Source organism: Oryzias latipes, chromosome 19, assembly GCF_002234675.1.
Source record: "Oryzias latipes chromosome 19, ASM223467v1".
Lineage (NCBI taxonomy): Eukaryota > Metazoa > Chordata > Actinopteri > Beloniformes > Adrianichthyidae > Oryzias > Oryzias latipes.
The window spans coordinates 7,427,073-7,454,202 of NC_019877.2; the positions used below are offsets into that span (position 1 = coordinate 7,427,073).

The window sequence follows — 27,130 nt, forward strand, 5'->3', positions numbered from 1 at the left end:
AACCATCTAAAGGAGAGAAAATCTGCAGGATGAAGACAGATGGTTGTTCTGCAGATGCATTTGGCCATGTTCATTCATGAAGCTCTAAAAAATCTCTTCCTCAACGCCAAATAATACAAACAACCACAATCTTCCTGATGTGTGTAGCTTAAATCCTTTTTTCAACACATCTGGTTACCTTCTTACTATTAATTTGAGAGAAGAATTTTAACCTTTTTTTTGGTTTTATTTACATTTTCTTTGCATCTTGTACCTTATTTCTTCGAATAAACCATTTGTGACTTATATTAATATTTTATAGTAAATACTCCGGATATTTGAACTCAATTACACTCAAAAGTTAATGACTTTTTTGTCTATAACTCTTGGCTTTAGCAGTGCTCTATGTGTTTGCTGCAATGGGAGCAAAAAAATGCAGTTTAACACAGTGCATCTTCATGATTATTTTCCTTTTTTCTCATGGAGTCATGGCCATAGATCAGGAGTTGAAGGAGGAAGAATAGACTCCTTTCATTGCAGTCTATCCATTCTCCCCACCCATGGCAGCTTGGGTCAGAGTCCAACTTTTGCAGGGAGCCTGCAGAGCACAACAGTCACTTTCTCAGCCACCTCGCAACACAGCTGCATTACTTCTTTCTGTACATCTGACGGGTTATGCTTTAATTAACATGTTTTTGCTTGTGCTTTAACACCTGGAAATGTTCTAAATATTTCAAGCCAAAAACAATTTCATATACAAGACAATCTCAGAGAATCTTTAATTTAACCCATAAAAAAAGTATTTTTCGCTTAAGAGTTATACAGCTTCTGGTCTGTATGAAGTCATGGAAACGTCCAGCACGTCTTCAGTAAACATCTCAAATATGTCCCATCGTCAGACAGGTTCTAATATGAAACAACAAAGTCTAAGCATGAATTAGCTCCACAGCAGAAACTGTTTACTAAACTACAAGAAAAAAAAACACTCCTCAGGTCACGTCCTTTATCAAGAAAAATGCTTTTATTTGTTTAGATTGAGTTTTTTTTCTTCTTATTGGTCATTTAATTGATATAGTTTTGAAAAGTGCTCCCTGTGGAGAATGTGGCAGCAAAGAGACCAGCAGAGGGCAGCAGAGGAGAGTAAGTAGAGTTTGGGTTACAGACAGATGAATCACAAACAAACAGTTGCATCTTTAGCTATCAACCAATATGAACTACAAAAAAAAAAAAACATAAGATAAAAATTATTTCTTAATAAGTAAATAATTTAATTTGTTATAAAATTAGTTAAGTGTCTTTGGATCTATGACTATGTAATTTCATTATTTTTTTAAAAATATATTTTTACATTTAAGTAGTTCATGATAACATAATATACCCTGGAGGGAGAGCTTTTGGTTTTCTTTTTAAACTGGAATGACTTGTTTCTTTCGGCCTTCCTGACAAAACCATTTCTGTGACACAATACATGACATTTTCCCGAAACGATGTGGTACAGTCCAGCTCCCTCTCCCATCCACAGTGATCCGTTTTGTGCTGTCAAAAACAGCAGAACGTGCAGAGAAGGCGGCGTGTGCACACGCTCTGAACGCCGTTGAGATTCTGACACAAACGGACAGACTTTAACAAAAGCACATCATGTGTAAAGTGCACATGTGAGGGGGAAACTCGCACAACGGACATGGAACCAGTTCAAAACTTTAAAAGCGGTTTCGAAGGAGGAACATTTGACGTGCTCTTTAACGCGCAACAGAGAATCTAAAGCGGACATGTTTGCGAGCTTGTGAGCCATAGATTGATTAAGTTTAAAATGCTGGTGTGAGTGATGGGCAAAACAACAAAAACTAAAGCAACTATGGCAAAAAAAAAGAAAAAGCACACTCCCTTTCACACAACACATGATGAGATAAATGAGGAAAAACTCTACAAGTAGGGAGGGGAAACACCCCCCCCCCCAGCTTTCAGGTAAACTACTTCCTACTATAATCACCTTTCACACTAAAAGGCAATCGAGGTGAAAGAAATAACACTTTCTTCTTCTGATCGTCAGGCACAATATGTCAAAACTCAAGTAAATAAAGAAAAAAAATCCCAAACAACAGAAATACAAAATTCAGATGATTTAAAAATAAGTTGATTCATATGAACAGAACAAATTAAAGCAGCAAAACAAAAAAAAGGCACACAAAGGTGTGATGCTAAGAGGGAACAAAAAGAGAAAGAGTCAGCACGAATGGCCTCTATCATAAAGCCCCCCAACCTCTCTCTAGAACCGTCATTGGGCAGCTCCCTCTTTAGAAGGGGAACCTTTGTGTTCACTTTTGGCATAGATGACATGCCGCAACACAAATAGATCTGATAAAAGATTTGGCGCCATCTATCGGAATTTGCGGCAAACTGAGTCAGTTCCTGAACTCAGGAGCAGTTTAGAAAGTTATACATGCCTGAAAAAACAGGAACCGTCACTCAAAAAAAAAAAAAGCATCCACGGCAACACAAGGCAAAGCAGAACAAACATCAATCGAAAATCAAAAAAAGTGCTAGAAAATAATGACAAGAGAAAAAATGTAAACAAAATCTGCTCCGATGTAAATCAGTGGAGTCATGCAGGTCGTCTGTTATGCTAAGCTACTTCAGTGTTCAGGGGTTCAGCTGCCCTGTTTGGAGAGGCGTCCAGGTAGGAGCATGATGAAGAGGCGATGAACTCCTGCTACTCCACTTTAACACCCATCTTCTCTGTGTTTAGTAAGTACAGGCTGTCATCTATCAGGAAACTGGAAACAAAGAAAAACAGGATTTTTCAGTTCATTTCTTCAGGACAATTTAGGGTTCTGCACTCGATTGATCAGGGGTGGTAGCAGCAACCTTAACGTAACACGGCGCTTGTGAAGAATAGTTAGAAACTGCCTTTAACTTTTATTACACCAATGTTTTAAACTTAATTCACTGAGCATGTATTGTCATCTCAAAATTATATTACATTTGAAGAAAGCACAGCCAAACTATTGTTCTAACAGTTTCTTCTCATACTCCCTCTTTTCTGTGCATGTTTTCTGCTGAGCAGGCCTCAGACTTATCTTCACTTTAGCCTTGGAGGTTCTCTCCAGCAGTAACCTGTGGGCGGGTTCTGCACTCGATTGATCAGGGGTGGTAGCAGCAACCTTAACGTAACACGGCGCTAATGGTGTTGAATTGAGCCTGATTGAAGTTATTTTCATTTGCAAATGAGTTTCAATCTGGAAGTCAATGTTACCTTTTGATTTGCCTTTTGTTGCAAACGTGCATCTAGAATTTAGTGGGATCATTGTAGAGTTTATAAAGGAAAAAGGTTTCAAATCAAATGCATAAATGCAAATACTGATAATGATCTAAACTATTGATCCACCTTAACAGTTAAATGAAATCTAACTGTTCGAATTGGAATCCATTTATTTCAAGCAATCAAAGCAAAAAGCAATCAAACCAAAACACACTAAAGACAAACAAAACTTAGATATATATCAGACTTTGTGTGATTAATTGTGACTCGAGTTGAAAATTAAAAGTAACAGAGACACATCTCCTTAAATATAAATATATACATCCATGAAAATGTAAATGATGCCATTATAATTAATCTTAATCGTAAGTAGACATATTTGTACTATACAAGTTTAATTCTCTGCTTGAAAATCTGTCAATTCTTGATGTTTTGTAATCTAAACAAAATTCTCTTTGCAAAAAATACACCGATTAAAAATGACTAAAAGAAGGTGGGACAAACCTGTAGAAAAGAAAGTGCACTGGGATGGTGCTGAGGTGCCAAACAGCGTGAGCATCTAAGATCCAGAGCAGCGGAGGGAAGTCCAGGAGCTCCAGCAGAGCCAGACCATGAAGCAGCAACACCACAGAGCCACATTTCCACCAGTATGGAAGGGTCCGCCGGTTCTGCCAGCACCAACACAACCACCACAGGAGATTCACCATACCTTCAAAGACAATAAATACATGTCCGTCTATTTAATTCATAACACTTGCAAAAAGAGCTGTCATTGTAAGTCATCATTTCAAAATCCACAACAGTCCATATTACTTGGGCCACGTGGCACCAGTGTTAAGACTTGTGAGCATTTGTTGTACCGATGGCAGTATTTGCAGCCATGTTGTAGCCATAGTCAAAGCTAACGAAGGTCAAGTAGGACACGTGCGACGTAAAGACCAAAATGAGCAGGGCTCCCACCATGCTGGACAGCCCAGGTCGCCGCAGACCCAACGTTCTAGAAAGGAGACAATACAACACAGTGTGACCGCACAGTGAAATAACAACAAAATGTGTGACTTGGCAAAGCCTATTTGGCTCTATTTCAAACATTTACTTTATTTTTCTATAACCTTTGCCACATTGAAACTTTCTAACCAAGTTAATTACATTCATTTTTGGCTTTTAACCATATGTAGATAAAATAGCAGGGAAAAATGGTTATACCTGACACAGCATAAGTAGATGGAGTACAGGATTACTGCAGTTGCACAGAAGTAGTCCATTTTCTGCAACAGAATTGGGTCAAAGCTCATTTGCATTTCATATAACCCAACATTAAGATGCACAGAAAGACACTACAGTCTGCAAAGAACTCAAAGATTTGGCAATAAGTCCATTAGGATGCGACTAATTCGTTAAGCTCATTAGACAAGAAAACAGACCAACAGTGATCTCCACAGGTGGGGTATAATTACTTTAAAATGTTTTTTTTTTAGCAAAACAATCGAGCTTCATATAATCCACCTTATTATTTTTGAACACTTTTTTAGACGATAAAGCAATTACCTCTGTGAGATAGGTGTCCCGGGTATGAAACACAGTCGACCAGAACCAGGCATTCAGAGATATCTATTTAAATGTACACAGAGGCTTCACGTTACTGCAAGTTGCATGATTTCCTGCAGCTGCAACAGGAGAAACCTTTTGCAAAGAGGGACAGATTTGATGAGGTGAAAATGTTTGAGGACCAACCTTTCGGCCTGACATTCTTTAGAAAGCTAAATCCAAATGAACAATTTAATAAACCCTTTGTTGCAATGGTATAATTTTCAGTTTTCCCCACATAAAAAACAAAATTACTGTCAATTTGTCTATTTTTCCGCACCATTCATGCTCAGTTAGCTTGTTGTGGACAGCATGTCTTGAAAACAGCCTAACTGTCAACTTATTATTTACAGTTGACATTTTAGAAATGCGTTTACAACAGATTACAACGTAATTAAGCCAACAGCAATCAAGAAATCGTACGCACAAATTTCAGAAAACATGATCGATTTCATGGAAGGAGTCTGACTTTGGTCCAAAGCCGGACTTTGGACATGCCGTCCTACAACAAGACCTAGGCATAACTAGTCTTAAATTTTTAACTCACTAAAGAAAAGGCGTTGATGGTGTGGTACATGGGGCTCTGGCGTGGCACTGTGCTCCTATAGCGCAGCAGCATAAGAAGGCAAGCCAAGCCATTCAGCAGAGATGCTAGCGCCGACGCTGGCTCCTCAAAACACAGGAAGCGTGCAAATGGCCACTAGGAGAAACAAAAAAGACATCATCCCCGTTTCAGATTAGATGCAGAGCTGTAGAAACACAAATCCAAATGTATAGATGGGTAAATAGCCACTTCCTTCAGGCTACATAAAAGGAGATGATGTTTATTAGGACACTGGAAAGGACAAACCTTGCCATGGAACTGTGGGATTCTGAACCCCTCAGCTTGGTAAAGGCCTACAGTGGTCCACATGCACTGATAGCGGCAGTCATCCCGGCACGTCCACCCTGAAGCACAGAAACCGCATAAGAAAATAAATACTTAAATAAAATGGAAAAAATGATATTATTAGGGCACACAAAAATACCTGGTAATACCCAAACTATTGTTTGCTGTTTTTTTTTTATTTGATCTAATAGTTAATCACTTTAATATAAAACCAAACATGTCAAAATGAATTTAAAAAAAAAAACATTTCATTGAATGATACCACGTGCTTAAGCCAGACAGAAAGCTTGATAGAGTTGATGGTAACAACAGTTGGACAGGTTATTCAGCAGGAAAAACTAGCTTTCAGTGGTTTATGAAACAATGAAGAAGATTACAGGCACCAGTTACCTGTTGAGCCACTAAAATGTAAAATTAAGCGGAACTAAAGAGCCTTTAATGAACCTCCGCTGATGATCAAAGCTAGCAGGCTAAGTTAGCTTGTTCCACCTGCCGGTCTCCACTCACCTGTGAGCGCCATGTAGTGCGGCTGTTTGGCCTCAAAGCCCCGCAGTCGGGCGCCTGTGCAGTTGGTCCGGACGCATAGCTTCACGCAGTCGCGGTAGACCGGCTCCTTGTCGCCTTGGGAGGACCGCACAGCGGGCACCGCCAACAGAACCAGGAGGATGACAGCGACCGAAGCGGGGAGTCTGCCAGATGTGCAATGATGAGTCAACGCTGAGGCCATGGCGGTGGGTCTCGGTCCGTCAGGAATCATGGAGGCACTGCGGGACTACAGCGGCTCTGAGCCAGCGGGCCTCACTACCGAGGTGCCATTCCAAATTTATGTTGTCAAACCGCAATTTGAAAGTTGACCAGTCAAAACTGCAGGCTGCCCAGTCTCCCCTGTGCTCTGTTGTGGGCAATCTTCAAGCTCACGCAACACTTCCTGTTCCTTCACTTTCAAAATAAGGCAGCATATATTTGTGAATTCTTTTCGAGTGACAAAACGTGGTATTGGTCCATGTGTCCTTCATCGCAATGTTTCTCTAAAGATTTTTATGATGGGTGGGGAAAAAAACAGTGCTCTTTAAAAACATTTCTAACCTATTTGAGGCAGTCTGTCTTGAAATGTCCCATTTTTTGCTTTTATTTTGAAAGAATGCATTTGACGGTGTTACAGTTTACCTATCTAAAAGGCTTTACGTCACGTGACTCACTTAAGGTGAATATGTGAACAATTACATCAAAAAGCTTTTATGAAGGTATTTTATGATTACATTTGGCATATCCTCCTGGCATACATGTTTGCTTGTTTGATTTTTTGAACATTGATAATTAACACTATCCCATAGTAATTTAGAAAAATATATTATTGAATCAATCAATATATGGATTATGTTAAATTATTATTGTTAACATGTGATAATATTATAATTGTAACTAAATGTATTATTGGAAAAGGGGATATCTGAGGAACTTTATGACTGTTTTGTTATTATTTACCTTGCACACATATTACTTTGTAGGCAGGAGAATTTCTTGAGCTTCCAAGATTTTTCCACTGTTGCACCCTTTTCTCCTTCCATGTATAGCAATTAAGAAACATACAAACTGAAGAACCAAAAGTAGCCTGATGGTACTGCTGGATGCCAGTCTATTTTTTAAAATAAATATATGGTTGGCAATCAAGAATGGAAAATAAAAACTAAAGGCAGCAAACAAAATATGTATATATGCACAAATATATAAACATGAATAATTTGTCTTGCATCGATCGGGAAAAAAAGCAGATGATACTGAAGCATACACAATCATATACATACTCTTTCCAAAAAATTAGATTATCATGAAAAAGTGCATTCATTTCCATAATTCTAGTTTTTTTAATGGAAATTTAATAAAATATAGATTCAGGGTCCAGTTATTAATTTGATTTCAAGCATTTGTTTAGTTTTTTGCATAAATTGGAGTTTCAGGTCATTAAAACCACAAAAACAGCATCTCAGAAAATTACATTGTGGAGAAATCATCATTTAATTCTCATGTTTTTTTTTTGCAAAAAGATATAGACACACGTTATGATCACATCAAAGTAAAAATGTTTTTAAAATGAACTTTAATAAGGTGAAACCTCAATTTATGTAAAAATAAACAAGTACCTAAAATAAATTAAGAAGTGGGCCCTGAATTTATAAGTTATTTTTTAACTTATATGGAAATGAATACACTTTTCCATGATATTCTATTTTTTTAAAGGGTCTGTATTTATGTACATATGTACATACATACATACATGTAAATGTAAAAAATGTTGTCAGCACGTTTCTGCGGTTACAAACTGCATGGAGACATAAGTTAAAAACAGCTTTGCTTGGATGGTGCACGTATGACTTTCCGCCACCTGAGATGTTCTGTTTCACTTTAGTTGATGAATTAATGGATCACCAGTGAACGAGGAAAATGACTCACCGCATCAAGCTGGAAGCAGTCCATGTCCTACAGGGCTGTGCCCTCACTTGAACCAGCAGACACGTCATCGTACGAAAGATAGTAGATTTTATTTGTACTTCTTTATTTGTTACAGTCACAACAACAGGAGAAACAGTGGCGAGAGGGAAAAGAAGACAAAGACGTTTTTCTCTTTTGTTTTGCATTTTTCCTCCCCCCACTCAACTCTTTTAACCATCTCTTTCTCTGTCAACAACATTAACTTTTTTAAATGTTTTATTTCTTCCGCTTTTCCCTTAATTCGATCCCACGTTTAGGAGGGTCAGACAAAAAGAGGAGGGGTACACAAACTATTATAGTTCAGTACACATCCTCTTTTCTTGTACAATCCCCGTCCAATGAAGACACAAGGGAAAGCCATTAAACAATCTGTGCCAGGTTGAGACCGACAGACCGCTTTGATCAGATTGCTCACTTGTTTCAAGCAAGCAACCGCGCATGCATCACAGCACCCAAGAGAATTATTGAACCACCACTGTGATCACTGGACTGCACACACCATCATATGTCGGTATGATGCATGCACTGCTGGCCTCAACCCGGACTGACAGAATGAGTGATGGGGGGGAAAAGGCGGAGAAACAAAAGGCAGAGAAAGAGATAGAGTTTCAGTGTCACAAGATTATTTTTATTGAAAATAATCCCGTGTTCCCCCTGTTGGTCGCACTCAAACGCCCCCACAGCCCACCCGTCCTCTTGCCGAGCATCTGGGAGAGAAGTCTTTTCATTACTGAGCCGACAAGTGGAAACAGCAGGCGTGCAGGTGCGAGTGTGTGCAAGAAGGTCATGGCGTTGGACAGGACTGGAAGGAGAGGATGAATACTGGCACGAGTGTGGGTCTGGATAGAGGTACGGCTCTTGAGGGGAAAAAATTTACTCCTCCTTGTCCTCTCCGTGTGTGATGACATAGCAGATGTTCTTGTAGTCTACATTGCCAGCCACATCAGGGGGGAAGGCAGCCCACAAGTTGGTCATCTGCAGAACAAGCGGAACAAAAACATTTTACAACTGTGACCAATTGAAGTTCATGAAAGACCTTGAGCAGGACTCATGAGCCCACCTCTTCAGGGGTGAACCTGTCGCACTGGGTGGTCAGGAGCTCCTCAAGACTGGACGGGAAAAGGACAAAAGAGTGAGGTGTGCTACTTAGAAAATTTGGGTTAAAAGAAGTGAAAAGAGCTCTCACAATTCCTTCTTAATGGAGCCAGTTCCCTCAGGGTCCAGGACTTTGAAAGCGCTCACGATGACGTCCTCGGGATCAGCACCTAAGAGCAAGAGAGGGTCAGTCTCAGCGAACAATAAAGGCACGACATTGTATACCAAATGTCAAGGGTGCTTGTAACTTTTTGCCTCCTGGCCAGGACTCCCTTGGAAAAAAGATCAATGAATCTCAATGTGACTTTCATGATTGAATAACGGTAAATAAATAAAACAATGACCTAAAGGGCAAAAGATTTTCAAATAGAAAACAAAGAGGAATCATCTGTCAACACACCCTTCAGCTTCTCGCCGAACATGGTCAGGAAGACAGTGAAGTTGATGGGGCCGCTGGCTTCCTTCACCATGGCCTCCAGCTCCTCGTTCTTCACATTCAGTTGGCCCATGGTGGCCAGCACGTCCCTGAGGTCGTCCTTGCTGATGATGCCATCTCTGTTCTGGTCGATGATTGTGAAAGCCTACCGAAGGGAGTGTGTAAAGAGAACCATACATTACTATGAAGTCCCGCGCTTAAGACATGTTAATGGTAACGATAAGTGGGAGACAGCCTGCCAATGTAAACGTGCAAGCGCAGAACTGTTGTCCACTTCTGTTTCCACATAGCTGCGTGTAGCTCTGTGAAACCAAAGATGGCATTGCAAACTTTTTTGGGACCTGGCAGCTGGTCGGCCACTTGTCTCTCCAAGGTGTTAAAATGGTTTTGGAATGTGACACGAGCCCCTTGCAACATTTAAGTAGAAGGTATTGATTACAGCTGTCATCCTTTTGCCTTGTGACCGAATCTTCTGGCCATGTAACTGTAATGTTCTTTCACCTTTTGAGCCCTTCAAGGATTCCGCTAAGCTACTGTTTACTCTGTATTACTTTTCATTTGTTCTTATACACTGTCAAAAGAACTCTAATCATTTTTAATTCAATCAAAAAAGAAATTGTCCCAAAAGATCTAAGGGTTAGAATCGTAAATGTCATAACAAAACAACCTTTTTAAAGGGACAAAATTACAATTGCTATTCAATGGTAAATCTGTCTTTGGACCTGGGGACCCTGAATGTTTTCTTACTCTTTCTACTTTGAGCCTGTCTTTCCTGGTTTGATTAATTTGACTTTCCACCAGCTGTTGGGCTGCATTCCAGAGGAGTCAAAGAGAGACAGTCTCTGAGGAGAATTACTGAGCAAGCACAGGAGAAGCAGTGGGTGACATTGGAAAAGCTCTAATTTACTGCCCTGTCATGCCACAGAGGACATTTTTACTGTCATTTAAACTCATAGCTCAGATTCCCCATAAACCTTCTCGGGTTTCCGCCAAGGTCAAGGGACACATGAAAGCCAATAATTAAAATGTTAATGTGATGAAAAAATGTCTACCTCCTTGTACTCCTGAATCTGGCTCTGTTCAAACATGGAGAACACATTGGAGGATCCACCTTCACCCTGCTGCTGCCTCCTCTTGGCCTTCTTGGGTGCCTGGCAGATGGGGGGGAAAACAATGAAGTACAATGAATAATAATTTTTGATAGTTTCTCCAAAAATTTCTGTTAGAAAAATCCAATATTTTATGTATTGCAATTTTATCCTGAAGGTATTAAATTTAAAAATATCAAATTATCTTCAAATTGTTACATTTCTCCAAGAACAATGTACTTTTTAAAGCTAAACCATAGCTTAAGATGACAAAATAGCACTAAAATTAAAACTTAAAATCCAGAGATGTGAAGCTCCAATATGGAGAAACTAAACATTTTTCTTCAACGGATGTCGATAATCCATATAGCAAACATATAGGCGATGTTTTCATCTCAATTCATGATCCAAGGGATAGCTCTTCCCAGGACTGCAGCCACACTCACCATCTCTCAAGTTTGTGGGGTTGTTGGTGGTCAAGAAGAGAAGCCTACGCCAAGCCGATGTGACTGACATGTATGTATTGGCCCCTCGGGGCCTTATATATTAGCTCATAGGGGCTAACTTTAGCCACACCATCAGGTTTGGCAGGAAAGCAGAGCTGAGGGAGAGTAAGAGAAACGGGGAGGAGCGAGGATGTAGCTGGATGGATCGGCTTACCCACTTTCCAAAATTGGAGTCTTGGAATGAGGTGAATTCAATGCCAACAGACAGGTCAGACTTTGGGTATCACATATGGACTAAAAAGGCCAAAAAGACACACAAGATGGCTTCAGGAACACCTGAAATTCCTAAATATTCAACTTCTTGGTCTTTTGAAACACTTTAATTTCCATTTACTGCGAGAAGAAAGCCTATAGTGATGATGAAAGGCCATGGAGACGTTCCTCATGAAAAAGGCCCAGATAACCTGCTGTCAAACTTACCACTGCTTTCTGTTAATTAATACCTTAGAGTGTTTACAGTGTTTGCTGTAAACATACCCTGAAGTCATCGGATGTATAAATGATAGGCACACTGCAGGGTTTCTACTCACTGCCGCACTAGTGGATACTATCAGGCTCTATAAACAGTAATGAAACTTGAAAAGAGTTGGCGGAAGATGCTGGTCCGGCTCCAAACGTGACACAACACAGATTGGCTTTCTAGTGACTACGAGTCAACAGAGAACCAAATGTATTTTCACTTCTTGATCATTTAAGTTTCATTATTAAAAACAAAAAATAATATAGGAGCATCAAATTAAAACTTCTTGCAGCTCACTAGTGCCTTTTTATGAATAAAAGATAATGGTGCTGCCATCTAAAAGCACTACCAAAATTTAAAAACCTTTGCCGTTTTTGTAGAAATCTGCCATGTGGGTGATAGGAAAAAGCAAATGATCAGGCTAAATGTACAGCTTTCTCACCATGGATGCACTAATTTTGGGCGCTCCTGGAGGTCCCCATATATGAGCTCCCCAGGCTGCCATCAATCAATCCACCATACAGCTAAGGCATGTATTGGGGGGTCCAGGACAGGCGCAAACTGATACAGAGACTCTGCTTTCTTGCAAGGGTGAAAATTTCATGTGGCAACACTTTTTTTTAAATTTTTTTTTAATTTTAAAATGCAGGCCCTATTGTTTCATTTCTTTTCTTTTTTTAGACTTTCTTAACGTTTTTTGATTGAAAGATAGTGGTTACTGCAACAGACAAAAGAAAAACTAAGCAAAGTCAAACAGCAAAAGAACAAGACAGCTGTACAGACTGAAATAGCTTTGGCAACACCCCCCCCCCCCCCCCCACACACACACACACTCTGTTCTATACCAGCCATTTTGGGTCTCTACTAAAATTTAACAGACTTTGCTGCCTTAAAATGACTCAAACCTTTTTTTTTCAACCACATTCCTTATATAAAGTGTATAAACTTTAAGACTTTTGTTTTAGATAAAAAACTACTATTTTTAAATAAAACATTTTAAATCAAGACTGTTCTCAATGCAATTTAGGCAGATTTTTTAGCAGGATTTGTGTAACTAAACATTTGTCCAAGTCGTTTTGCAGCGATGCAAAGTTTTTTTCGATTTTGTTATAAAACTGAATTTTAAAATAACACTAAATCTGTAAATCAATATGTGAATTAACGAAGACACACTTTGTTGTTGAAAAACACATAAGAACATTTATTTTAAAAAATAACTTTTTATAAATATACCTCACAGTTTTGCAATTATGCAATTCTAGCTCTTCCAATTCTTGGTTAAAGTTTGCAACTTTCATTTTTACTATTCAAAATTGATCAAATCATCCTCGACGTTTTGATCTAAACCCGTTCTCTTTGCCCAAACGGTGATCAGTTTCTTCACTTCCTTCCCAAATTCTTCATGCAGTGTTTGAAAATCCTCCACGGGGCCTGAGCTGTAGTCCACCCAGTCTGCCGTGGACATAGCAGGAGTGCTGTGGGACACCATGTTTGTGCTTTTCTTGGGCCAGAGTTTGGGCGACCTTTTACTCGGCAAAGTGGCTGAAGATGGAACCAGCGGACTGAGTCCTGCTCCGGCAGCTTGTGGTGGAAGCACAGAGAGGGTGGACACGCGAGTGCTCAGGACGGCGGCAGAATACTGCGCATCTGCACGCAGGTTTGGGGCTGTGGATGGTTGGTTTGGTTTACCGGAAAGCTCAGCTAAAGTATCTGAAAACAAAGAAGGAAAATAGGATGCAAGAAGTCTGGAAACATGACAGCTCCTTTAATTGCAAACACAGAGCAGTCGAATGTGAGCTCACAATTTAAAACACCTTAAAAAGAAGAAATAATGACTTGTTTTAAATGTAAGTGAAAAAATGTTTTCAAATGTTCAAAAGCTAGGTCATATAGGAAGTGGAAGTTATCACTCAACAACTCAATTGAAATTTGAGCCACATAACCAGTGATTTAAAGGGCATACAGAGATTTTATTTTAAAAATTATGAATCCTTACTCCCCAAAAAACAGCAGAAAACGACAAGAAATGGTATTTAAAATTCTAAATACTGCAATCCAATAATTGTCGTTTTTTTTTTTTTAAATTAACATGAAAGTCAAATTAGAAAAAAGGCACAAATAGAAACCTTTATGAGTTTAAATTAAAGTGTTTTTGTCTGAACAAATATTAAAAAGATCTAATGAAATGTTTACACTTTGGGGTTATGGTTATTAAGTATGAATCATTGACAATTTGAACTTGAAATAAGTTGTAAAAAAAAAAGAAAAAAGATGGTTCTATAATTGATGAAATTAAGACCAGTTGTTGTTATTTTTAAAAAGTCCTTAACTATCTAGGATTAACACATTGGCTAATCTGCATGAATGTTTTGCATGCTCTCTACAGCACTCAGAGTGTGTCAACAGGGATGCAGCTGCAGCCCAGAGCAACAATCGGACTCATTTTCCTCCCAGAGATAAAGGCTCGCTGACTCCAGCGCTCACCTTTGTATTTGTTCTCCATGTCCTGTACCAGCAGGGCCAGGTAGCTGTGGTTGGCAGACAGCAGGGCTTTGATCCAGCTCTCCTGACTGGCCTGGTCCTCTGCAGCAAACTTGTAGGTCCGGAGCCCCGGCTCGCTCCACACCAGAGAGAAGGCGAACTGCTCCTCCGACTCGCACAGCTGGACGGTGCAGCCCTCCAGAACAATCACTCCAGACACGTCTCGGTCTGCAGACCTCTCCTTGTAGAAGAGGAGGTTTCCCTTCAGCACAAACCAGCGCTTCTGATAGGAAGTTTTGATCTCACCCTGAGAGGAAATATGGGGTTTACATAAAACGCTTTGACACAAGACAGTTGCTTCCCTCACAATATTAAACTACATTTTTGGCTAGAATTTTTTTTTTTTTTTTACCAAAAATGGACTAATATTTACTTAAAATTTAACCATCAGATAAATGCATTAATCAATTTTCCTTTAAATCATTTTATTGCATTTCTTTCAGGCAAATGTAAATCTAATATGCCTGCATATCACTGAATAAAATAAACAACGTAATCCAATTTCTAATCACATTTTCATTCTAATTTTGAACATTTCTTTGTAAATCTCCATTCAAAACCAATTTTATTTGGTTGTATTATTTTGAAGTTGTGTAAGCTTTGCTCAATATTAGTGGTATACACCAAGCAAAGGTGGAACTTGCATTAATAAAGTGTTTTATTCACACATTATGAGCTAACCGATAGCAGTGTCTATCTTTAAAAAAAAAGAAAAAGATATTAGAGTACTTGAAGCCCCACTTCAATCATCTTTTGATGATTTTGCAGTTTTGTTGGTGTTTTTTTTGCCAAAAAAACAAAACAAAAAACTGTGTCATTTTCTAGGACATGTTTGCCTTGGAGGCAAATTTTGCCTGCCAGTTGTGGGCCAGACTGTTTGTGTGGAGTAAGCCCGCCCCCTTCCCCATCATTCATCTGATTATGTGCTCTCCCGAAGGTCACAGCTTGAAACCAAAGATACACATGGATTTATTTTTTGCAACTGGTTGCATCACACTGGACTAGAAGAGGGACCTTGTGGCTTGCCGTAGTAACTTATCGATTCACTTACAAGCTTTTTCAATAGTATTTTTATTTTTTTGTCTGCCTGTTATTCCCAATGATTTCAGTAAAGATATACTCAGAAATGCAACTTTATACATGTCATCCATTCAAATGTTTATGTTTAAAAACACTTCAAGCTTGATTTTTTTAAAAGAAAAGTATGTTTATGGATAAAATTAATTTATAAACAAATTTCAAAATAAGGTTCAATTAATGGATATTTTCTTTTGGTCAAACCATAGTTTTTTATTCAAAAAATCTTAATTTAAAAGTTTATGAGTTTATAGTAAATATGGAAAAATTGGTATAGGAATGGAAATTTGACATAAGGTCAAAATTTAACCAAATATTCTTGAGTTGTAAAATCAAACTTGTAAATTAAATTTTGTTTGTTGTTGGCAGAGATATGTCGTGCTATTCCTTATTTCTTTGGATTATTTCTAGACATATTTCGCATTTTAGCTGCACATCATAAAGTGTAAATAAGGAAAATAAAAACATATCCCTAAAATAGGTTGTTTTCTTTTACCTTTTTGTAAAGATACCCTTCCTTGTCCACTGGCGAGTCGCAAGACTGGAAATAACCCAAAGCCTTTTCATCAATCTTCATTGCAACATTGTGAGTTGCACAAACCCGAATCCAGAAGTCCTGAATGAGAAACAGAAACGTTGTTAGGCGGACTTCCGCATTTCAAGCTCTGTTTCAAAAATATCTCAACAGCTGTCAAAGAATTAAAGGCAGTTTTATTTCAGTATTGTTATTATTATTATTATTATCACGACGACACTTTTACAAACGGTAACCTCTTTATTTATAAGAGAGGAAAAGCGCGACCCATTATTTGACAGACAACCTGCGCTAAACCGGTTACAACCTCCAGGAATAAAGGCGGTCTTTGAGCTTCTATAACAGGAAAAGCGTGTCTCAATAACGTTTTTTTTTTTAACGTCTGAAATAACTTGAGAAATTAGGAAGCGAGAAAACGTCTCCCGCAAGTGTTTGTTTGCTCACCTCTGCGACGAAAGGGCTGCAGTTTCGTCTGCGGGAGAGAAGAGCTGCTTCCTGGTTTGGAAGGTGGGCAGAGAGGGCAGCACCAGCACCAGCATGCTGCAGGTAGCGAAAGACTGAGCCACGTTAACATGCTTTGCTGCTGCTCAACTGTTTCTTGACAAATAATAATAATAATTGATAGTTTATTTATCCCACAATGGGGAAATTCTTCTCCGCATTGATTTTGACCCATCCCCTGGGGGGAGCGGGGATCGATCCCTTCGTCGTTGGACGACCTGCTCTACCAATAATAACTACTAATAATGCCGATTGTTGCTTTTTTGTGCTTTGTTGAATAAGTATGGAAAGCCATAAGATCACAATTCAGCCTCTTTGTTATGACGTTTTCAGCTGCTAGGTACACCTGTCCAAATGCTAATTTCTAATCACCCAATCACATGGCAGCAACTCAATGCATGATTTAAACATGTAGAAATGGTCAAGATGATCTGCTTTCGTGACTTTGAACGTGACTTTGAACGTGGCATGGTTGTTGGTGCCAGATGGGCTGCTGATCTACTGGGATTTTGATCCACAACCATCTCTAGGGTTTATGGAGAATGGTCTGAAATGGTTCTTGGCACATTTTAGGCCTCCTTATTACCAATCCAGCATCGTTACAACGCTGCAGCCTACCTAGAATTGTTGCTGACCATGACCATCCCTTTATTACCATCTTCTGATGGCTTCCAGCAGGATAAGGCACCATGTCATAGACCTGGAATCATCTCAGACTGGTTTCTTGAACATGACAGTGAGTTCTCTGGACTCAAATGGCTTCCACAGTCACCAGATCTCAACCCAATACATCACCTTTAGAATGTGGTAGAACGAGAGATTGACCTCATGGATGTGCATCCGACAAATCTGCAGCAACTGTGTGATGCTATCATGTCAATCTGGATCAAACTCTCTGAGGAATGTTTCCAGAACCTTGTTGAATCTCGGACACCAAGGATTAAGGCTGTACTGAAGCCAAAAGGGGGTCCAGCCTTGTACTAGCAAAATGTACCTAATAAAGTGTCCCGTGAGTGTATGTCACCATTGACAGCACATATGCACATGTGTGTATACATGTAAAAGTGCTCTTACAAACTTACCATTCCAAAATTTAAACCTCTGTAACAATTCATAATCACTGCTTTTACCCCCTCCAGCAATCTGGATAATGAACAGATAACAGACATTTTTAATACTGTTGTTGCCCCACTAATGTTATTTAACAAAGTAGGACAGATTTTTCCTATATGTTTATAGTTTTATTTACTTTTTTTTTACTGACATGTTAGGTTTTTTTTTCAAATAAACAAAATGTAATTGACCTTTCACAGCATGACAATAAAGCTTTTTCAATATTATACCACAAAAAAACTGTAACGCAGTAGGATATAAAACTGTTTTAAATAAAAAAAAACAGCCTTTTGTTGCCATAATAAATGCATTTATTGCTTAAACTGTGCAAATCTTTTTTTCAAATGCTACACAGTGTTTTCAACCGTTGAAACAGTTTATAAAATAAGGATATTTTCAAAAATTGCATGCAGTCCATGCTCTCTTTATGACATGTTTACCATAAAAACCAATATATATTTTTAAAATGTATTTTAAAGCTGCACCTTTGAATCTACTTTTCCTTCTGCCTTTTCCAGGTTAATATTTTCTTTCATTCTGCACATTTTCTGCATTTGATCTCAAAACTAAAAAGTAAACTTCCTTCAATAGTTGCCTGGGTGAGAGGACTAAGACTTAGTTCATTTTACTGACAGAAACAGCATTGAGACCAAAGTGAGCATATATTACGCAATTCTAAACTAAAAGCAATTTTTATGGCAAATTCTGAACTGCATCCAATTAGAAAAGGAGGAGCTGTAAAGGAGTCTACCACAAATTTAAAGCAGGCAAGTTACCGAATAAATAAGAAAAAACGGGGTTTGGTAATGGCTTTATTCTAAGCTACGTTTTATCGGGTGGTAAAAGTAAAAAAATAAGAGTTAAAATGAAAAATGTGTTTCAATAATCCAATTTTTTGTGAATCTATAATTTGACAATCAAGTTAATCAATCTTTATCGTGGATTCACATCGAGCCACCTTAGCTTCATAAAAAGCAATCAAAGCCTGTGTACCTTTGCCTTATTGCTCGCTTTAACATATCTGACTTCAACGTTCACTAAGAAAACCTTCAGATAAAGTCTTGCTACTGAAGATGGTCTGTTAGAAAAGGAATGGATGAAAAATCGGCACCATTATTTCGTAAATCCCTTCTGCTGCTCCCTCCATGTCTGCTGTAACTTTAAACTCTCTCCAATGTGGATCCTCTTGTGTCTTTTCAGATTTTCTCCCCGGCTGAAGCTTTTTCCGCACTGATTGCAGTAGTATGGTTTTTCGCCCGTGTGGACCCGCTTGTGTTTTTTCAGGTCCCCCGCCTGACTGAAGCTCCTCCCACATTGCATGCAGCAGTACGGCTTTTCTCCCGTGTGACAACGCTGGTGGATTCTTAAGTTCCCAATCCTGCTGAAGGTTTTCCCGCACACCACGCACAAGTGGAAGTCGCTGCTTCTGAGGAGCTCCGTCCGGGTTTGCCTCCTGTCAAAGTCAACCCCACTGGGTTTGGTGCAACCCTGCTTCGCGTTTACAGCGTGATTTAAATCAGCAAACGCATAACTGTAGGTTTCTGCATTTTCCTGTGACCTTGAAGCCTCAGCATTGATGAGACGAGAGGAGTTGCAGCTCAAATCCACACATCCACTGTATTGCTGAGTAGACGTCTGCTCTGACGTTGTGCAATCAGTTTGTTGAGTTTCCGACTTGATGGAAGCCATGGGTACCCCAAGCAAAGAGCCAGAGTACGAGTCGCACACATTTTTTGATATACCCCTACTACCTTCCTTGTTTGTGCAGTGTAACATATTGGGGGGTCCTAAAGCCTCCCTTAAAGGAGGTACTACTACTTGTGTTTTGCAAAGCTCAACTTGGAATTGATGATCACTGTGAATCTCCAGTTTTTTAACATTTTGATTCATACCACAATCAGGTTCATGGAAACTTGGAAGTTGTTGCTCGCTGAGGACGGATACTGTTGTATTCCTGACTGGGCTTAAATCCTGCCTTTGAGGCTCAGTTTCACCTTTGTTTTCAGGCAATGGCTCATCAATGGACAAATGAGCTGCAAAGTAAAAGAAAAAATGAATCGCAATTCAGTTCCCATTACACTTTCTGCAGATAACTACGGTGGCCCTGAAGTCCAAATCACATCAGCAAATCAATCAACGCAAAAGCTATTACAGATCACAACAACAATTAAAAAAATAAAAACAACACAAACAATTGCATTTTAGAAAATCAAAACACAATTGCAAAAAAAAAATGAAATGAAATAAAAATGAAACGTTAAGAAATGAAAATGAAATGTTGAAATACAAAACACAATAACAAACCGGAACAGGTAGGCATTATGGGACATGATGATGTTTGATTTTTGATGTTTGAGTTTCGTCAAATGCGTCTTTGATGTCTGCATACTGATAAAAGTTTAAACCTTAAATAACCTTTAAATAACCTTCAGTTGAAATGATGGACAAACATTATCATCCAATCAACAATGCCCCATAGTAAATAGCTTTTCTGGTTTCTGTAAAAAAGACACACAAAAAACATTTAGGAAATCAAAATAATTTCCTGAAATTTTAAAAACAAAACAAAAGAAGAAACCCAAATGTCAAAAATCAAATGTCATCTTCCAGTCAGCAATGTCCCATAGTACCTACCTTCTGCTTGTGTTTCATTTTTTTAACATTTTATTTCTGGACATTACTTTTCCAAAATGTTTCATTTTTACTGCCTTTCATATTTTTGTATTTGTGTTTTCTTTTATTCTTCTTTAATTGTTGAAATCTTTCAAATGTTTTTGTATTACATGAGTTGTTGGTGTGATTTGCACTTCAGGGCCACCGTAGGTCACTAAGCTTTTACCCACCTGCGGTTTCCTTGGATATCGTACTCTGAAGCTCCTGCAGTTTTCTCTTCAGACTTGCATTTTCCCTTTGGGTTCGGACAGTTTTTTGCTGATACTCTGACACGGTCTCCTTCACCAGCTCCAGGACCTCCTGCACAGCTTGAGTCAGTAGTTTGGCCAAACGGTCGTTCAAACGCTCAATTTTAGACATCCTAAAAAATTTTAATAAAAAGTTAAGACACTGCAATAACTAAATTTAGGTGTCATACAAATGGCACTATCATTAAAATTATTTTAAAAATGTTATATAATTGTTTACTTAATGGGGAATCAGTGATCTGTTCTAAACCACATTTAAGATAAGAGATTTTGCCAAAATGTCAGCTTCCTTTTCTTAAAATTCTAAAACAGAAGATCAGAAATTATATACAAAGGTTGAATTGTTTATTTCTTGGAAACAATTTTTTTTTAATAACAAGCAGTAATTTCAATATACTTAACTATTTATTGCAGTTTTCCAAAATCAATAAAAATAAAATGCATTTTATAACCTATGCATTTTTGCCCCGAATACCCTCAGACGTTTTAAATTGCAGTATTACCTACCTGCAAGCTGCTAACTCCATTCCCCACCTCACTTTAAATGGTCAGCAGATGTTAGCCACATTAGCCTTCCGAACCATAATGTCTTTGGTTAAAAACCTCGAGAGTCAAAAAATCGCGGCTGTACAATTACTGTGCTGATAAAGTTGGCAACGTTTAGCCCGTGAAGAGATTAAATCGACTTAAAAACTGCGAATGAACGTCCCAGTCTTTACTAACAAAACACCCCAAAACCTTGAACGCAACAAAACAGCTGGCAACTCCCGGAAATACAAGGTTGATGTCAACAGTGGTCTTCAAAATAAAAGCCTATGTTCTGTTATTGTGTTACTCGTTAAGATGGGGGTTTCATTGCTTTGCTATCACAACTAAAGCAAATTTTAGTCATTTTTTTATTCACTTGTATCTTTAAATGTGCGTGTTCATAACATGTCTGGCACAAGTTGCGAACATTTTTTATTGTTAAAGAAATGTTAAAAAAATAGAAACTTTTAATTTGATGAGTTCTTTCACTAATATTACCAATCACACGCAAGTAAATTCGTTGCATGCAAAAATCACTGGAGTTAGTGCTTTACAGTTATGTCTGAAATTTGAGGACCCCCCCCCCCCCGAAACTTCCCTAACATCGTCTTAGACGTCAGGTGACTTTTTTTCTTTTTTTAAATCACAAAGTATGCTCTGTTGAGTATCTGTACAGGAACAGAGTATACATTCAAATATGTGTTTATGTTATTTATCAATACATAACCCAAACAACGTGCACTTTATTACTGCCATCTAGCGGTCAAGATTGGAAATACACTTTTTTGTCTTCTGACTTTAGAGTGTTATTTCTTATTGAAAAAGGGGTAACAAATAAAGCAATTAACTTGTAAGAACTAAGAAACAAACTACAGGAAGCTTTGTATTCAGGTGAGCTAGAAGCACAAAATGGCCCACAATGTGATTTCACCTCCAAATTCATGCTTTTATTGTCTCAGGGTTAATGATGCTGCAAAACATTCCAGAACAAATCATGCCATGCTCTTTTAACATCAAACAGCAACTGCTTAAGGCGTGTTTGTATGGTCAAACAGAATCCACTCTTTTTTTTTTAAATACATATTAATACAAGCAGTGGCAGGACTATTACAAAAAAAGCACTAAACTATATACAAAGCAGATAACTTGACATCATCTGAGAATTTCAACAGAAAAATACTTCTTACATTAGTGTAAAATGGCAGTTTTTACTTATGGCTTCACTCAGCTGTGATTTCCTCAAACAGAGAAAGCAAGTTCTTTGGCTCCAAGCTGGATCGGGGTGAGGTGTCTCCTGCAAGGATCCAGTTTCTACCACAGAGCCTTGTGGACTTGGTGGATGAAGGACTTCCACGGCGCTCTCCGTGAAGCTGGCTCTTGTTGGCTGAATGAGTGCTGGATGGGGTCAGGCCCAAATGGCAGGACCAGTCCCCAATAGCTGAGTGAGTGGGTGTGCTGACGTGACTCCCGTGTTTATGTACTGGTGACCCCGAGAGGGGCGTGGACGTGCTTTCCAGAGAGAGTCTGGATGTAACCCTGAGGAGAAGTGCATAAAGAGGGAGTTAAAGGAGGGAGAAACAAACAAGAACACCTGCAGGCAATGTAAAGAGATCTACCTGCGTGAAAAGGCAGGGGAGAGTTCTGGGTCTGTGTCTGCAAAAACCACAGAATCATCCTGTGGACTGCAGGGGTCGGAGTGAACAGTGGTGAGGGAAAGTGTTAGATCTCCCTCCCAACTGTCCCTAGGAGGAGTACAGGGCCTGGGCGCGGTCCAGCGGGGGAGGAAGGGCAAGTTAAAAGGTGAAAGGAGTCTGCACCCGAAGTACACCACCGACTATCACAAAGGGGAGAAAACAAAAGACAATCTGGTCATTCTGTTTTTAACACAGTACAGTACAGCCTAAAAAGTGAACCCGAGTGTCGGTGTCCGTATCGCTTCAGGAAAACTCCGGTGACCAATACAGCCACTTTGTCGGTGTGTCACAGAGAAGCCAAACAAGGAAGCGCATCTACCAGCACGGTTGCCAGATTCTGCAGTTTCCGCCCAATCGGGTAATTTAAATTTTGATATTGTTTAGAACTGCGACAGACTGGCGACCTGTCCAGGACGTCCCCGGGATACGCTCCGCCAGCCCCGTGACCATGAAAGGGAACAAACCTTTTAGAAGATCAATGAATGAATAATGCATAGAAAATTTGCTTTGGGCAGGTTTCATGTCAATTTAGCGGGTTTTAGTTTTTTTTTAGTTTTATTACACATCTAAGCCATCTTTTATTTTGAAAAATATTTTAATTTGAAAAATTACTGGATCCTCTCTGTTACATTTCTGTCACTTGGGTTTTAAATCAGTCCAGTGGCCAGTTTAACAGAGTAGGAAAAAACAACAACTTTCATGTAGCAGATGCGCGCCCACCGGTGTATGACGTTTTATTTTAATGAATCTTTCCTAAAGGTGATAAATGTGGTGTTTTAATTAGGTTTGTTGAATTATTTCATAGTTTTAATTGTGTTTTTGGCTTTTTGTCTCCCCCGTCCCTCTCAGTTTCCGCCTGATTGTTATTTAAAGTCAATCATTTTATGTTTTGAAGGTTAAATGTCACATTTGTTCAGCAGAACTATCAAACTTAAAAGCAGCTCCTCAATGCTGGGGAACTATAGAGCGAGACATGGAAATGAGGAAGCCACAACTACAATGACAAATATTGTGTTACTGTTTACACTAGTTTAATCAGTATATGACACAAATTTCCCACATGTGGGATCAATAAAGTACTTCTGATTCTGAGTGGATTTTCATAACTTGGTTGCCTGCCATGTTGTTTTCAGTCCAGCAGGGGTCAGTATTGAGTAACACAGTATCAATTCAGTTTGAGCAATGTGCTGAATGCTTCACAAGGCCTTATCTACCCATCACTACAACTTACAGGTGAATTTGAAACAAAGAACTGCTGTTCTGCAGAAACTATGTCCTAGAAAACAACACATCTTTTTTTACTTTAGCTAATAACAACATAATCATAATTAACAGACCACTGGGAACACTTTTAAAATAGATCAAAAGATGATTGGAGTGGGTCTTTAAACACAATTTTTCTGCTTTATACTTATTTAAATGGTGTAAAGAAATACTGAAAAACTATGTAGCGCTTACTTGACAAAGGGAGGCCAGTGTCAGCATAGCCTCAGCAAACATGAGACAACAGCGCCTCTTCCATCTATGTTTCCTAACAGAGGGAAGGGAAAGAAGTTCAGAGGCGCTGGGTCTCTGGGTCGGCTTTGGAGCCAGCATCATCCGGAGGACTGACTGAAGCTCAGCAGACAAGCCTGCAAACATGTTTAGAAACACAGTTTTCAAGAGTCAAATCATTTCTGTAAAGGCTCGACTATGTTTTACAGTAAAATAAAAAAAAAAGGGAAATGTTTTGCATTTGTGGGGAAACTTTAAAATGGTAAAAGCAGAAGTCTGTTATTAATTTAAGCTTAGTAAACATTTTTAATGGTTATAAGAAAGTCATCCTCACCGTTTGTGAACTCTGAGGGAAGATGGCCCTGTCTGAGTTGCTGCCATCCCTCACCACCATTTGGAACCTCAATATTACAAGCAAGTTCCAGAATAGAAACACCCAAACTACAAAAAAAAAAGGTTACAGTCCAAATTTTGTATTTTAAAGTATAGGTAAATAATATCCTTACCTGAAGACATCTGAAGCAGGTCCATACTCTCCCCGCAGCAGCTCAGGGGCCATGTATCGAGGATCTCCTTCCTGGAAATCCTCCTTTGCCTTCAAATATGGCGATTCAGTGTTTAAGTCGTTGAGCTCCATCAGAAGCCCAAAGTCCCCCAACTTGAGTCGACCTGAATCTGTGATGAGAACGTTGGCAGGCTTGAGGTCCAGATGCACAAAGCCATGAGAGTGCAAGTGCTCCAGTGCTGAGAGGAGATCACACAGGTACGCCCAGGCTGCAGGCTCATCTGCATCAAAACACAAAAAGAACCAGTTAAGGCTTTGGAATTTGGAAGGAAAACAGGCTTCACACTACTTTCAGCTACAGACCTGTGCCTGGGGCTTTGTTCTCAGCATGAAGCAGCAAGCTGGTGCTGCACAGCTCTGTCTGAATGTAGAGTCGACCAGCTTCCTCCCAGGCTGCCACAAAATCCAGGATGTGAGAATGAGGACAAATGCGCTCGTGGTTCCTGGCCTCCCTCACACTCCTGTCCCTCTCATTTTTACCCCGAAAGCGATGAGCAGAGCGTTTGACTGCATACAGGCGGCCATCTATTTTACTTTGCACCTGGAACACATGGATCCACATAACAACGCCTGATGAAAAAGACATTATGCCTAAATGAAACTTAGAAAAAAGCAGGATTAGTGACAAATAAATAATTGCTTTCAGTTAGTTAACAAAGTAAGAAACTACAATATTTTTAAAGAAAGCTCCACTTTCATTCAGTTTATTTTACTAGTAGTGAAAACAATATCTTTAGAACCAAATAAAATCGGTTTTGAATGGAAATCAGAAAAATAAATAAACTATTAAATTAAATTGTGACCATGTAAATCGAAATTGGTTAGTTTCAGTATTTGGCAGTGAAGTCAAGTCCTAATTATCAGAATTATTTAGAATCTTTAGTACTGACAAGAGGAAACAACTACAAGTACATTACTTTATAACATAAGAAAAGATATTCTTACCTTATAAACTTCTCCAAAGCACCCTCTTCCCACCAAACCCAAATTAGTGAAGCACTGGTTGAAATAGGACAGATGTTTACTTGGATCGTAAACTGAGTTTGGAGAAGGCGATATAGTAAGTGAACTAGAAAGTGGAGTCCACGGCGATTCATGCTGGGCGAACACTCTGCTCAGTGAAAGACATCCCTTGGTTGGTGTCAGCGGTGGCAGAGAATGGGAGAGTTCGGCAGGAAAAGAGCAGGAGGAGTTGGACCCAGATGACGAGGTGAACGGGTGCCGGCGCTTTTTTAGTGAGAAGGACTGCTCTGCAAGGGAGAAGTAGGTTGGAAGGGGGAGAGGTGCTTTGGACACTGTGCTTTGAACTGCCACAGACATAGCTTGGAGACTTCTTCAATTTCAGTCGACGCACATCTGTAAAATGAAAAAATAATAACTATAAGACTTCACACTCCTACAATCTGGAATAAGTATGATACAGGAACTAAAATTTTGTTTAAAGCGTATTACATTTTTCTACAGACACTATTGTCATTTTTTTCTGCAGATCCTCACTTTTAAACATCTACTAAAACAGGCTGTAAAACATTTCTCAGTTACATTCATTTGTAGCCACTATAATAGCTGTGAAAGCTGCAGGAAAACAGGTCTAACTAACTTACAGACACGGACAGACAAACAGGTCAGACTGGTCAAGGCTCTAAAGATTTAACCTCACAAGGTCAGTTTCATTGGGATTCAACACACAAAAAAAGGTAAAAGAGACGCGTAATGAGGTGAGACTCCTTTAAATTGTGTCCAAAAGTATTCAACAGAAGCTAAAAGACAGGAATGTGTTCAATGAGACACACAGATGATTTTATTTTTTTAAACATATTTTTTCACGTCATTTAAGAGAAAACACTTATACATATTATTTACTATTGCTAAAAATAAAAGGAGAAACTAAATTAACATTATTGGCAATTAAAACAGATTAAGTTAATCTTATTGTGTTTACGCTTACAAGTAAAAATTAACATTGAGGGGTTAACATTAGATTTACGTCTGTGGATGAAAATAAAGAAATAAATACATCCCACTGATTACATTTCTTCATTTTGTAAAACATCACAACCAATATTATTGTTTGTTAGTGTCAAATAACCATATCTGCCCTCGACTCTTTGCTGTCATTTTTTTAGCTAGCAAAGCAAAGGGGCGGACCGACTAAACAACAGAATAAAAACATTATGTTGCTGCAGCTAAATAACTTACTGTCAGTGAAACGTCGGCGGTATCCAGAGTCAACTCTTCAAATGCCACCAAACAAACCGTACTCCTATTTCTTTAACGGTTTTTCGAACTTGAAAATATTACATATAGTTGCTGCTCCCAATTCTGGGCGAACGCTCGGCAAGCTCGCGCCAAATTCTAAAAACGTTTACCCA

The 27,130-nt window shown here is 38.9% G+C and overlaps 5 protein-coding genes across 6 annotated transcripts; all 5 read right to left on the bottom strand.

Annotated features, from left to right (window-relative positions):
* Nucleotides 1-978: 978 nt before the first annotated feature.
* On the bottom strand, nucleotides 979-6,654 carry pgap3 (post-GPI attachment to proteins 3). The gene is made up of 8 exons (XM_004080287.4): nucleotides 6,222-6,654; nucleotides 5,676-5,773; nucleotides 5,373-5,525; nucleotides 4,787-4,849; nucleotides 4,445-4,506; nucleotides 4,099-4,235; nucleotides 3,743-3,947; nucleotides 979-2,753 (listed from the first exon to the last, which is right to left on the bottom strand). Exons 1-8 carry the CDS (start codon nucleotides 6,469-6,471, stop codon nucleotides 2,690-2,692), a joined length of 1,032 nt encoding a protein of 343 aa, XP_004080335.1. The 5' UTR covers nucleotides 6,472-6,654; the 3' UTR covers nucleotides 979-2,689.
* A 1,580-nt stretch (nucleotides 6,655-8,234) lies between these two features.
* LOC101169321 (myosin regulatory light chain 2, skeletal muscle isoform) lies at nucleotides 8,235-11,446 on the bottom strand. The gene is made up of 6 exons (XM_004080288.4): nucleotides 11,270-11,446; nucleotides 10,788-10,886; nucleotides 9,700-9,880; nucleotides 9,391-9,469; nucleotides 9,265-9,313; nucleotides 8,235-9,179 (listed from the first exon to the last, which is right to left on the bottom strand). Exons 1-6 carry the CDS (start codon nucleotides 11,270-11,272, stop codon nucleotides 9,078-9,080), a joined length of 513 nt encoding a protein of 170 aa, XP_004080336.1. The 5' UTR covers nucleotides 11,273-11,446; the 3' UTR covers nucleotides 8,235-9,077.
* A 1,516-nt stretch (nucleotides 11,447-12,962) lies between these two features.
* On the bottom strand, nucleotides 12,963-16,563 carry LOC101169568 (sesquipedalian-1). 2 transcript variants are annotated; one of them, XM_011488025.3, is made up of 4 exons: nucleotides 16,387-16,563; nucleotides 15,904-16,023; nucleotides 14,274-14,577; nucleotides 12,963-13,499 (listed from the first exon to the last, which is right to left on the bottom strand). In XM_011488025.3, exons 2-4 carry the CDS (start codon nucleotides 15,982-15,984, stop codon nucleotides 13,093-13,095), a joined length of 792 nt encoding a protein of 263 aa, XP_011486327.1. In that variant the 5' UTR covers nucleotides 15,985-16,023; nucleotides 16,387-16,563; the 3' UTR covers nucleotides 12,963-13,092. The 2 variants fall into 2 exon arrangements, with proteins under 2 accessions (XP_011486327.1, XP_020567760.1); XM_020712101.2 differs by lacking the exon at nucleotides 16,387-16,563 and adding an exon at nucleotides 16,229-16,310.
* Nucleotides 16,564-17,849: 1,286 nt separating this feature from the next.
* Nucleotides 17,850-21,829, bottom strand: LOC105356544 (zinc finger protein 16-like). Its single transcript, XM_011488026.3, has 3 exons — nucleotides 20,985-21,829; nucleotides 20,400-20,590; nucleotides 17,850-19,589 (listed from the first exon to the last, which is right to left on the bottom strand). Exons 1-3 carry the CDS (start codon nucleotides 21,002-21,004, stop codon nucleotides 18,670-18,672), a joined length of 1,131 nt encoding a protein of 376 aa, XP_011486328.1. The 5' UTR covers nucleotides 21,005-21,829; the 3' UTR covers nucleotides 17,850-18,669.
* Nucleotides 21,830-21,930: 101 nt separating this feature from the next.
* Nucleotides 21,931-27,115, bottom strand: pkmyt1 (protein kinase, membrane associated tyrosine/threonine 1). The gene is made up of 8 exons (XM_004080292.4): nucleotides 26,958-27,115; nucleotides 25,704-26,114; nucleotides 25,062-25,299; nucleotides 24,700-24,979; nucleotides 24,528-24,634; nucleotides 24,158-24,330; nucleotides 22,622-22,839; nucleotides 21,931-22,541 (listed from the first exon to the last, which is right to left on the bottom strand). The coding sequence occupies exons 2-8, from the start codon at nucleotides 26,076-26,078 to the stop codon at nucleotides 22,226-22,228; spliced, it is 1,707 nt and encodes a 568-aa protein (XP_004080340.1). The 5' UTR covers nucleotides 26,079-26,114; nucleotides 26,958-27,115; the 3' UTR covers nucleotides 21,931-22,225.
* Nucleotides 27,116-27,130: the final 15 nt, after the last annotated feature.

Bases quoted from the DNA above. Each gene is read 5' to 3' on its own strand.
- pgap3 (XM_004080287.4), bottom strand. From the start codon at position 6,471: ATGATTCCTGACGGACCGAGACCCACCGCCATGGCCTCAGCGTTGACT. The intron at 5,526-5,675 runs GTTTGTCCTTTC...TGTTTCTCCTAG, and splicing joins TCCCACAGTTCCATGGCAAG to TGGCCATTTGCACGCTTCCT. The intron at 2,754-3,742 runs GTTTGTCCCACC...CTTTGTTTCCAG, and splicing joins GTGCACTTTCTTTTCTACAG to TTTCCTGATAGATGACAGCC.
- LOC101169321 (XM_004080288.4), bottom strand. The intron at 9,470-9,699 runs GTGTGTTGACAG...TCTTGCTCTTAG, and splicing joins GTTCGGCGAGAAGCTGAAGG to GTGCTGATCCCGAGGACGTC. The intron at 9,180-9,264 runs GTGGGCTCATGA...CTTGTTCTGCAG, and splicing joins ACAGGTTCACCCCTGAAGAG to ATGACCAACTTGTGGGCTGC.
- LOC101169568 (XM_011488025.3), bottom strand. From the start codon at position 15,984: ATGAAGATTGATGAAAAGGCTTTGGGTTATTTCCAGTCTTGCGACTCG. The intron at 14,578-15,903 runs GTAAAAGAAAAC...ATTTCCTCTCAG, and splicing joins AAGGGTATCTTTACAAAAAG to GGTGAGATCAAAACTTCCTA. The intron at 13,500-14,273 runs GTGAGCGCTGGA...CTTTGTTTTCAG, and splicing joins CATGGAGAACAAATACAAAG to ATACTTTAGCTGAGCTTTCC.
- LOC105356544 (XM_011488026.3), bottom strand. From the start codon at position 21,004: ATGGAGTTAGCAGCTTGCAG. The intron at 20,591-20,984 runs GTAGGTAATACT...AAAATTTTTTAG, and splicing joins ATGGAGTTAGCAGCTTGCAG to GATGTCTAAAATTGAGCGTT. The intron at 19,590-20,399 runs GTGGGTAAAAGC...TTTACTTTGCAG, and splicing joins GATATCCAAGGAAACCGCAG to CTCATTTGTCCATTGATGAG.
- pkmyt1 (XM_004080292.4), bottom strand. From the start codon at position 26,078: ATGTCTGTGGCAGTTCAAAGCACAGTGTCCAAAGCACCTCTCCCCCTT. The intron at 24,635-24,699 runs GTAAGGATATTA...TTTTTTTTGTAG, and splicing joins CCTGCTTCAGATGTCTTCAG to TTTGGGTGTTTCTATTCTGG. The intron at 24,331-24,527 runs GTGAGGATGACT...ACATGTTTGCAG, and splicing joins TCCCTCAGAGTTCACAAACG to GCTTGTCTGCTGAGCTTCAG.